Source organism: Motacilla alba, chromosome 15, assembly GCF_015832195.1.
Source record: "Motacilla alba alba isolate MOTALB_02 chromosome 15, Motacilla_alba_V1.0_pri, whole genome shotgun sequence".
Taxonomy (NCBI): Eukaryota; Metazoa; Chordata; class Aves; order Passeriformes; family Motacillidae; genus Motacilla; species Motacilla alba.
In genome coordinates, this window is record NC_052030.1 from 8,629,024 (window position 1) to 8,640,394 (window position 11,371).

The following is an 11,371-nucleotide window of genomic DNA, read 5'->3' on the forward strand; positions in this document are numbered from 1 at the left end:
GCTGTGGGAGGCGCGCTCTGGGAGCGGGATACCCGCCGTGGCCCGTGAGGGCGCCGCGGGGTCCCCGGGGAAGTTCGAACAGCCTCCCTCTTGTCCGTGGCCCGGCGTAATCCCCGCAGCGGAGCGGGGCGGGCACGGTCCGGCAGCCAAATCCCGGTCAGCTGAGGAGCTCAGGCGGGTTCGGGGAGGTGGCGAGCGGAGCGGAGCGGAGCGGAGCTGAGCTCCGGGCGGCAGGAGGGAGGGATGGCGCCCAGGCACACGGTAACCCCCCGTCCTTGTCTTTAGCTGCGGGAGGCGGCGGGTGCGGGTTCTGCGCGGAGTTAGAGAAGGACAGTGCCTGTACGCATGTAAGAGGTGGGAAAGCTCCCTGAGGCTGCTCTGAGGCTTTATCGAAGTTGGACATCCCTGTCACAAAAATGTTCGGAACCGTTGAGGAGAGTCCCAATGGGCGGGTGCAATAAAACCCAAACAAACCAACACAACAACAACAAAAAAAAAAAAAACCAAAGCTGTGTCTTAATACATTAGTAACTTAAGTTTTTTGGTACCTTTTTTTTTTTTTTTCCTGTAACGTAGTTTATTAAATTTTGCAAAGGAAATCTAATTCAGCCCATGCTCAGAATGGAGCACCAGCCCCTGCTCAGAGGGTCTAGCTCGCCCTGCAAGGTAAGCAGAACCATCCTGGCCTCGGAAGGTGGATCCTGCAGGGAGTTTGTGGTTTTAGCAATGATGTACAGATGTGAAATGTGCGGGAATTTCGTGTTAGCTTTTGAATAGAAATACTTCAAGTGATTAGACTTGTAAAGTTTTGTGCTTTCCTTGGGCACCTGGCTGTGTTAGAAAGTGGAAGCTATAAAAGCAGCTTTCTGATTCTCATGTTTTACATTGAATACAAATTGAATTTTGTTTGTGTCATGTTTTTGGAATGAAGTGAACGCCCTAATAAACTGTCAGGAGTTCAGAACACATGAGGCTGTTATCTGTGCTCTCTCCAAACTCCAATGTGAGACAGCATACCAATGTCACAAGGCCAGCTGATTTGGGCAGGAAGAACAAAAAATCTATTATAATAAAACCTAAGTTTTATATGTTCAATATTTTGGGTTGTTTGTTTATCTTCTGTCCCTTCTAGATTCTCAGTTGTACCCATAAAACAGACAAAACAGGTTTACAGTATTTAGTTAATATGAGGGTCTGAGTGTGCAGTGCCAGTATTTACCACATCAGTTTTGGTTTTTTTCTACCATACTCACTGCAGCCCTTACTTATAACTCTTAATTCATTGCTTTGGTTGACATTCAGAGAAACACTTTTTATTCTTGGAAACTGTAAGGAAATGTAAATTGCATTTTACTTTAATAAGATCAACTTCAACTTGCAAATTTCAGGGAGGGAGGGAGGAAGGGAGGAAGTTTTGATGAATTATCTTTAGGAAGGACACAGCTCTGTCAGAATACGGTACAGTATCTGGAATAACTGAGCATTTCTGGGAACTGGACCAAGAATGAGAATGATGAAGAATTCGTCTACATACCTAACAATGAGAAATTCAGGGAGTACAAATTTATTAAAAGAAATATGTACAGCCTTTTTATATGAAAGGAGGGGAAATTTGATCACTGAAGTGTCTTTAATGGAGGAGACATTGTTGTGTCCAGCTGAAATTAATAACATACTATGAGATGGAATTAGGACCTAATTTAGAAGGAAAAGTTTGCTAGACATTTGAAGTGGATGTTATTTTCAGTATGATCATATTCAGTAAAAAGTAAACTCAGAGAGCACGACATGAGAATATCAAACATTATATAAATATCTGGAGATATCTGGCCATGGGGCCTCATCCAAAGCATGGTTTATGACCAGTTGGATTCTTGAGATTTGGATGTATCACAGTAGTGGTTCATGTTGACCTTAAAACCTGTGAATCTGTGACTCTATGAATTTTAGTTTGTAAATAATGATTTGAAACTCTAACTAGATATTGATGCCAATAAACTTTAAATTGAATATTATTGCCAGTGAACAAATTATTGTGATTGGGGTACTAAGGCTTTGCACCTGCCAACTTGCAGACATTGAGTAATCATTTTAGGGACTCAAAATATTGCTTAGAGGGAAATAAAACATTGTTACTTCTCATATCTTGGTTAAAATGTGACTCACAGAAATTGAGCTTTGGTTAATTCTTATAAAGAGTCGTTGTGTCTCTGACAGCAGGCATGAACAGTCCTAGCATTCTTTCATTAAAAACAGACACTGTGAGCAGTGTGGCTTATGCAAAAAGCATTTACTCAGTTTCTAACAACAGCTGTAATGGTTTTGTTGCCTACACTTAATCTGGAGACTTGTAATTGTGGTATTTCTAAAGCCTGTTAATGATCAAGGAGCAAAAATAGCCTCAAATGCTTCTCCTGCTGCAGGTGTTCAGGAGTTCAGGCAATTTTTTTTAAACAAATACTTTGACTGCTCCAAATGAAATACATGATGTATTTCACCATCGTTTTCTTTTAGATAGTACATGTGTGTGGGCTCAGGGTCCTCTCTCTTTTAATGCCCATGGTTTTGTTTTGCTCCCCAGCTCCCCAGCTGGACGTTGTTCCTGGCTGTTTGTGCTGTTGGAATTGGAGGCACCTTTCAGTATGGGTACAATGTCTCCATTATCAATGCACCCACTCAGGTAAAAGCTCATCTCTTGTTCACTGGGCTGTTTCTGAACTCAGCCTCAAGGTCAAATGTGCTTTTGCTGTGATCACAGTGGGAACTGAAGCACTCTTCCTCTCATGTGAAGGAATCTTGTTCATTTTCCACGTGCTTTCGCGTGCATTTGTTTGTGAGTACCTCCCATCAGAGCTATTCTGTGTCATACCAAAGTGCCAAATAGGCCACATAAATACCTTTATTATTAGAAGGATTAACTGAGTAAGCAATATATTTTTTGCTTACTAAAATCACCCAGAACTTTAAGGGTGGAATAGACCAGAAGATTTTCATTTGGAAGGGACCTACAATGACCATTTAGTCCAACTACCTGACCACTTCAAGGCTGACCAAAAGTTAAAATATGTTAACAGCAATGTCCAAATGCCCTTGGAGCATTGACCACTTGTCTAGGAAGCCTATTCTTCTGTTTGACCACCCTTTCTGTAGGGTATCACCATTGTTTCTCCAAATGTCAAGTTTAAACCTCCCCTGACACAGCTTTGAGCCATTCCCATTCTTTCTATCACTTTATAACAGGGAGAAAGCATAGTTACTCTTTACAGGTGTCCATCACAAGGCAGATTACTGAAAAAGCCCTTCTTAGGGAATTAAAATGTTCCATCTGTAGTGGCTGAGTATCTTGTAAATATTTTCACTTGTTACTTGAGCGTTCTTTGCTGTAGCCTCCAGGATTCTGCATATTTTGTGGATGACTCAAGGATCTGAGCAAATGTTCTTGTGAAAGTGGTGGGTATCGGTTTTTGCTACCAGCTCATTTATTTGCTTGGGAAACTGTGAAGACTGAATTTGCTTCAACATCGGGTGCTTTTTACAAAGCTTAAAAGGAGCTGTTTGTGAAAGAACAGGTCATATGCTGGGAACAGAGGGAGAGGCCAAGAAGTTTCTTCTTCTGTAGTCTTGTGTGCAGGCAAAGAACAGGAGCCTCTGATTACACATCCATGCCAGTTCAAGAGTTTCTAAGGGCAAATTTTAGAAAACCAAGCATGTGGAATAACAGCTTCAAAGTTCTGACACATGAATGCTGTAAGGTGGAGTATTATTAGAGTTGAAAAAGGGATTTTACTGGACTTTCTGGATTACATTAAGGCAGAGAGATTTAGATCAAGTATCAGAATGAGTCCCCTGACAGTAAAATTTTTTAGGTTGCAAGGCCTATGTGCTCTGAGATGTTCCTAAAAACAGCAGGGCCAGCCATCCACCCTGTTCCCCTCCTTGTTCAGAAGGACCTCAGAGCTCTCTCCTGGCAGTGACTGTCAGGGTTGTGTTTCCCCTCTGCTGCAGCACCTCAGGCAGGGCACAAAGCAGAGCTGCTCAGCAGCCTTTGAGGTGTGGGGGGAGTAGGAAACACAAAGTCTTCCTTGTGGTCAGGGAAGATTCTGCCAGTCAGCTGATATCTCTCAGAATTAACTCCCCATGAGTTGAATTGTTTTCAGGATTGGGGTGCAAGTTCTTTGCAGTGCTGTGTGTAGGGCTGTACAAAATGCTACACATTCATCACTCTTTCCTACTGCAGCATATACACAAGTTCTTAAACGAGACCTGGAGCAGTCGTTACCACAAGGAGCTCAATCCAGACTTGCTGACTTTTCTTTGGTCTGTCATTGCTTCTATCTTTTCCCTGGGAGGCTTGTGTGGAGCCCTGGTTGGAGGCAGCATGGCCATACGCCTGGGCAGGTCAGTTGCAGCAGCAGGCATATGAAAACATGTTTGCTTTTCCTACCTTCCCACTGGAATAGAAAGCAAATAAATGGGAAAAGAGTGGGAGAAAAGAGCACCTTGGTGAAAGTGAAAGTTTTTTCACTTTAAAACTGAGTTTTCTAGTACAATTTTACTGTTTATTCAGATATGACTTTCAAGGATGAGCCCTGAATTATGACCTTTGTCTTAGTCTTTTCATTACATTTACTGAAATCTGAGTAGGAGAATGCACACAGAGTGTGTTGGAAACATGAGTTTCTCCCCGACACATTTGCAGCCCTTGTGCCAGTAAGGACATGCTGCTTCATCTGTTGCACTTTGTTTGTCGAAATGAAGAAACCCCACTCCTACCTTGTCAGGCATTTCTGTCATATTTATACATTATTCTTATGTTTAACATTTTAAAAACATAAGCAGTTGTATCAGATATCTGGGTTTCCAGGGAATAGCATGTTTCTTCAGTATAAAGTCCATTTATTCCCCCACATTATCAGAAAAGAAAACTGTTTAAAAACCCACATTATTACAGATTTCCATAATGTCTGGTTGAGGTGGGTTGGTTTTGGTTTTGGGGTTTTGTTTGTTTGTTTGTTGTAATTAGTTTTGTTTGTTCTGTATTATTATTATTATTATTATTATTATTATTATTATTATTATTATTATTATTATTATTATTATTATTATTATTAATTTTGTTCCTAATTTTTAGGAAAGGAGCTCTCTTGATGAATAATATTATAGCAATACTAGCCTCCATTTTAATGGGGATCAGTTTTCCTACAGGATTGTTTGAGTTACTGATTGCTGGAAGGTTTTTGATTGGCATAAATTCAGGTGAATAATTTCTAATTCCTACTATCAATAAACTCTGATGAATGATACATTATTGTTATTTCTGATCCTTTAGGTTTTATGATGAAAATGTTCCGTAGTGTAGCTTGGAATCTGAAGGCAGCTAAATGAATAGGAAATTAATTAAGTCCCATTTTGTATGTGTTTTGGTTTAGTAACTCTTTGCAAAGCAATTTCTATTGATAGGAAAATGTTTTTTCCATTTACTTGCAGGTGTTGGGCTCTGTGTGCAGCCTCTTTATATTGGGGAGTTTGCCCCAAAGCACCTAAGAGGTGGCTTGGCCATGGGGACTTCCATCTTTCTGACTGGGGGAATTCTGACAGGACAAATAATTGGTTTGAGGTAAGAAATGTTTGAGACTTTTTTTCCTTTTTAGTTTTGTGCCTGCGTAAAGAATTCCAATTTCCTACAGCTCATTGCAGGACATTCCTTGTGCCATTGTAGCATTAGAATTCACTCGAGGTCCCCCAGGAGAAGAATATCCTGCTGGAGTCACATTATTCCTACAGCTGCCAGCCGTCAGTGCTGTCTCCTCAGGGAGGTAGTGTCACTTTAGATGGGTCACCAGAGCAGCATCAGTAAAGCAGCCACATTTGAGCTGAGTTCATGTTTTCTGCCAATTTCTTGCTGGAGACAGTGCACGTTGGCAAGGACTTGAGAGCAAAGGACTCACATTTCTGTATCACAGCACTGGCACTGCTTTTGTCCCCTGTGTGATCAGAAGAAGTTGCTCAGGCCTTCATCCAGCTGGAACTTAGAAGTTCCAAGTGCAGAGACTGCACTAAATAGCAACCAATTGTTAATTATTATATTTCTTTGCCTTCTTTTCCACATTTCTCACAGAGAATTATTGGGTGGAGAAAAGCATTGGCCTCTGTTGCTATCCAGCAGCTGTATTCCAGCATTAGCCCAACTGTTATTCCTTCCATGGTTTCCTGAAAGTCCCAGATATCTTCTTATTGACAGAGGTGATGAGCTGAGCTGTGCCAAAGGTAACATCTATGCTTTCTGTTCTCCAGAAGGGTACAGTGAATATATTGGGTTCCAGATTCTCCTTTTATCTTTATCCACACAGCACAGTTGTATCATCTAGTGCTTTTTGGCCCACGTTTTTCCTCCAGTGAGCTTATATGGAAAAAGGGATTGTGGAATTCAGGAGCCCATGATGGGTTATGAACAAAACTTCATTATCCTGTTTCAAATAGAAGTTCATTGACTGGAGCTCCAAGCTGATTACTCTCAGTGGAAAGTTCATTATCAGGATCATCAAAACTCCTACGGTTGACCTTAAGAAGACAGATTGTCACTTGAAATATACTTAATTATGAAGATTTTAAAGGAACTGATGCTGTATAGTCTTTAAGTTTTAAGACCATTTGTAAAGATTTTAGTCTGGGATCCAAATGACTTCTGATTATATTTGCCTAAGGGAAAGGATTTTCTGTCTTTGCCCCAGCTCACTAACTGCATCCCATTGGCAACATTAAAGTCAGGGCCATAACAAAGGACTCAATATCTGCCTAGAATTTAAGCAAAACTCCTCAAACTGGTAAGAGTGTCCTTTAAGGAAAAGAGTATTTGAAGGTCTGAAGTTCAGATACAAAATATTTTGCCTGGTGAATATTTCAAGGTCAGTTATTCCTCTAAAAAGAAGGGAAAAAATGCCACAGAACTCTCTAAATCCACCACAGAAAAAAAAATGCTGAAAAACCAGCAATGAACAAGCAAGTCACAAAGTAAATTTTTCATATCCTAGCAAAAGCCAGGTCATTTTGAAAAGAGATGATTTCCCAGGAGTTGTGGTTAATAGGTAAACATAAATTATTTTTTTCCTATTTGTAGCTTTGAAACGATTTCATGGTTCCTCAGAGTATCGGAGGGAGATGGAAGACATCCAGCGGGAATGCTTTGCCTTAGCTGGGGAGAAACCCAAGAAGCCCTGGCAGTTATTCACTGACCGTGCTGTGCGATGGCAGCTCATCACTGTCATCGTGATGACAATGGGCCAGCAGCTCAGTGGCATTAATGCTGTAAGAGTTCCTACGGACAAACAGCTTAAACACCTTGTTTTCAACCATTTATTAACACAAAGGAGCCACATAGAGAAGCTCAGCTAAATGGGATAAGTGGGAAAGAATGTCCTTGCATTATTTTGGTGTTCCCCTTTAATTTTTTTCTCATTTCTGTGTTTCTGGTATGCAAACTTTTCTAAAGAATGACTTGATACTTCCTCTGAAAAACATTCCTCTGAAAAAGTAAATAAAGGTGGACCAGCTTATCCCAGTGTGTCTGGTTTAAGAATATAAAGCATATTCAGTAAGTTGAATAATCCTCTTGGCTTTTATGATAGCAATATGTTTACTTAGACATTAATTTAACAGATTGTTGAATCTGTAACATTGAATGTTGAATTAGTAACTCACAACATAAAATACACTGATCTATATATTTAGTATGAACATGACTTTGTTTCCAGACAATGTTTTAAATACCAGAAAAACCTCATTGTTTGTTTTTGGTTTTTTTTTCTGTTGTAGATTTATTTCTACGCAACTTACGTTTTTGAACAAGCTGGGATCGTGGCAGAAAAAATCCCATATGTGACACTTGGCACTGGAGTTTGTGAATGTCTCACAGCCCTCTCCTGTGTAAGGAGCAGTTTGTTCTACCTGCCAGTACAAACAGTAATGATTCTTCTTGAAGAATATTGGTAAAAATGAGATCAGTATATTAACAGAAGATTGTATCTTGCCCACAGGGTTTGCTGATAGACTATGTGGGAAGAAGATGCCTTATCATTGGGGGTTATCTCCTCATGACGCTCTGGTGCACTGTTCTGACCTTCTCTCTGACTTACCAGGTGCAAAGGACTCGTTCCTGTTACCCAGTGTGACTGAGGAGTGAAAAGGGCTCGTGGTTACACAGTAAGGGGGAATGGGTTTAAACTGGGAGTAGGGTTAGATTAGGTATTAGGAAGAAAGTCTTCCCTGTGAGGGTGCTGAGGTCCTGGTGCAGGGTGCCCAGAGAAGCTGTGGCTGTCCCATCCCTGGAAGTGTTCAAGGCCAGGTTGGATGGGGCTTAGAATAACCTGGGATAGTGGAAGGTGTCCCTGCCCATGGCCAGGAGTGGGATGGGATGAGCTTTAAAGCCCCTTCCAGCCCAGCCCACGCTAGGATTACATAATTCTATGATATGATTTAGTAAAAATTATTGAATGAACACTGTTTAATTTCTCTGAAGCAGTACTGTTAAATGAATTAGCTGTAAAAGAGTCGTAAAAGACTGCTGGTCTTAACTGAAATAAAATACAGAAGGAAACATAACTGTTAAGCCAGACTTTAAAACTGGATTATCAAAATCTGAGCTAAACCTTCTCATTGTCTTCTGTTTCAGGATCTGTACTCCTGGGTGCCTTACATGAGCATGATGTGTGTATTTGCCTTCATCTTGAGCTTCGGGCTGGGCCCAGGTATTGCAGTGGAACGTGTGTGAGTGGGGGAAGGGCTGGGAGGGCTGGGTGTCACGCAGCCAAGAAGCCTTTGCAGCACAGCTGCTGCTGCTGTGGCTGAGCAGCCCAAGGGAGGCCATCCTGTGGCCCACAGCTGAGGCTTACCATGCACAATTCTGGGGCAGTTGCGTGTGAGGGAGGGCTTAGTTCTGCCCTTCAGAGCAGAGGGGCTCTACACCCATCAGGAGGAGTCTGCTCCCTGATCAGTGCTGCTGAAATGGGGCTGTGTTTCAGTGGGAAACTTCCTGCAAGGGCAGCAGCCTCAGAATTGTGCTGTTAGGAACTATAATAGATCAGCTAATGGCATATTCAAAAGCAAGTCAGTCTTTTGTAGCATTACAAATACCTCAAATGGACGTTTAGCACAATTCTCTGTTCTGTTTCTGAACCATCCTCAGGTGGCATAACCAACACCCTGACAGCTGAGTTATTTGTCCAGTCCTCACGTCCTGCTGCCTACATGATCGCAGGGACTGTGAGCTGGATTAGTTTCTTCACAGTTGGGATGCTTTTTCCCTTCATAGTGGTGAGTATGAACAGCACAATTTCCATTTCACCTGCTCCCAGGTTCCATCCCATTGCTTGTCCTGCATTATATACACTTGTATATATTACTGACACTTGACCAGAATGCTGCCCCTCAAATGAGGTTAACTCATTAGATTAGATTAGATTCAGTCCCTCTTAAAAGTATTTTTTTACACATCACAAACCTCAATATAATCTGATAAATGAAAAGTAAAGGAATGCACGGGAGGGCAATGTTCATGTTCAGATGAAAAAAAACAGAGAAGGTATCAAAAGCAGAAGGACTTAATCAGGTACTGAGATTTTGATAAAACATTTTTAATAGTGCCTTGTGCTTTTATGGCAAAGTAACGTTCAGGTGCTACCTGTGGCCAACAAGTCACATCTCTGAGAACTTGCTGAACTGACAGAGAGTTCTGTAAGCAGATTATTAGGAAAGGCAAGACAGGCTTTCATCTCCAGCTTTGTATTTTTAGTTTTAGCACATGTTCTTGACAGCAAAACCCGCAGGAACAGTGTGCATCTGTGTATCTGGATCTGCCTGTCCTTTCTTCATGGTGGAGCTCTGCTTCTCAGTGAGACAGTTGTTTTTTTAAATGTGCAGCATTGAAAAATATTAACATTCAGAGAAACTTAAATTATATAATCTTAAAAATATGTGACAGCTAAGTAGCAAATGTTGACTTCTAGATTGTGACATTTGACTGTTTAAATGGTTTATCTTTTTTAAAAATAAAAGTCTACTCAGTAATTGCACAGCTCTTGGCAGTCTTTTATCTAAAAAGTTACAGGTAAAGATTAGGTTGAATGACTCCTTTTAGAGAAACATCTGAGCAGCAATGTCAAGCATAAATGGAAACAAAAAGCTTGTTTTCTCAAACCTACTATTATTACACTTGAAATATGTTGCAATCACATTTATTTTCAGAACGGACTGAAGCAGTATTGTTTTGTGGTCTTCTTACTGGAGTGCTTCTTTGTTGCTGCTTTCATCTTCCTCATAATTCCTGAGACAAAAAACAAATCTTTTCTGGAAATCAAAAAGGAATTTAACAAGCTTAATTTTGGAAGAAATGCCAGGAAAAAGGAAACGGAGCTTTATGAAAGAAGGCAACTCCAAGATGAATTTTTAAAGACTTCTGCATAATTCCACAAATGCAACAGAACTTCAGTGAGAATTATGAACCTCGTTTTCTAAATTAGGAGTATAATACATGATCAAGTGGCTTATTAAATCTTCCTGTGTATTAAGAGGAAGTGTAACTAAAGGCAAGTTAGTATTGCTGAAACACTATTAACATATTGTATTATCCACAGGAAACTTGATGTTTAGCTGTAACCTGGTGCTGCAGGGATGCAGAAATGCCAGGGAGGATGTTCTTTGAGCCCCTGTGGCAGATTTCTGCAGATAATTCAGTGACTCCTGCATTTCAAAGCCCTGTCTCCAGTTTGGGTCATTAAGTGCATCCAAATGCTTTGCTGAGTGTAACATTCTGAGTTCTTGTTAAAACCCACACAAGAACTGATAGCTGATATTTGAAATATTCCAGTTTATGTAGAAATAGGGGTATTTAGTTTCCGTTTTTCCAGTTATGTAACTCTGAAAGCTTTAAAGACATTCCTCATCCAGTCCTACTACTGTACTGTGCAGGTAAAGTACAGCACCTCTCTGATTACTGCTATTTGTAATAAAAACTTTTATCCTGATAAAAGACCAACTGGAGTTTCAATTTGGTTATTTTTTTCCCCTAACCTAGCATCTTAACATTTTAAACTATGCAACAGGGTAAAACTTCTTCTAGTTTTGGAGGTTACTTCCCATCAGACTGAGATCTTCATACCCAAAAGCATGAAGCAGCAGAGAGGCCAGATGACAGGAATTAAATACTTTTTACCTTTCAACTACAGGGAGCCTGTAGGACATGCTGAATCAGCCTTCTGCCCCCTCTCCAGTATTTTCTCATGGACTCTTTTTCTACTTAAAATAAATTCTTCACATGTTAGGAAGTAAGAAATCTCACATGTGGTGTTTGTGTGCCTCTCTGATATTTGTTTCCATA

The 11,371-nt window shown here is 40.6% G+C and overlaps 1 protein-coding gene across 3 annotated transcripts; it reads left to right on the plus strand.

Moving 5' to 3' along the window:
- The first annotated feature begins 15 nt into the window (after positions 1–15).
- Positions 16–11,029, plus strand: LOC119707602 (solute carrier family 2, facilitated glucose transporter member 11-like). 3 transcript variants are annotated; one of them, XM_038152841.1, is made up of 13 exons: positions 16–261; positions 577–666; positions 2,582–2,680; positions 4,238–4,398; positions 5,132–5,256; positions 5,488–5,617; positions 6,119–6,267; positions 7,118–7,305; positions 7,813–7,923; positions 8,034–8,135; positions 8,669–8,744; positions 9,182–9,309; positions 10,240–11,029. In XM_038152841.1, the coding sequence occupies exons 1-13, from the start codon at positions 244–246 to the stop codon at positions 10,456–10,458; spliced, it is 1,596 nt and encodes a 531-aa protein (XP_038008769.1). In that variant the 5' UTR covers positions 16–243; the 3' UTR covers positions 10,459–11,029. The 3 variants fall into 3 exon arrangements, with proteins under 3 accessions (XP_038008769.1, XP_038008770.1, XP_038008771.1); XM_038152842.1 differs by having other exon boundaries at positions 17–261; positions 596–666; XM_038152843.1 differs by lacking the exon at positions 577–666 and having other exon boundaries at positions 17–261.
- The last annotated feature ends 342 nt before the right edge of the window (positions 11,030–11,371 follow it).

Excerpts from the sequence above, each read along its gene's own strand:
- LOC119707602 (XM_038152841.1), top strand. Across the intron at positions 7,306-7,812 it reads AGCTCAGTGGCATTAATGCT|ATTTATTTCTACGCAACTTA; the intron begins GTAAGAGTTCCT and ends TTTCTGTTGTAG. Across the intron at positions 9,310-10,239 it reads TGCTTTTTCCCTTCATAGTG|AACGGACTGAAGCAGTATTG; the intron begins GTGAGTATGAAC and ends ATTTATTTTCAG.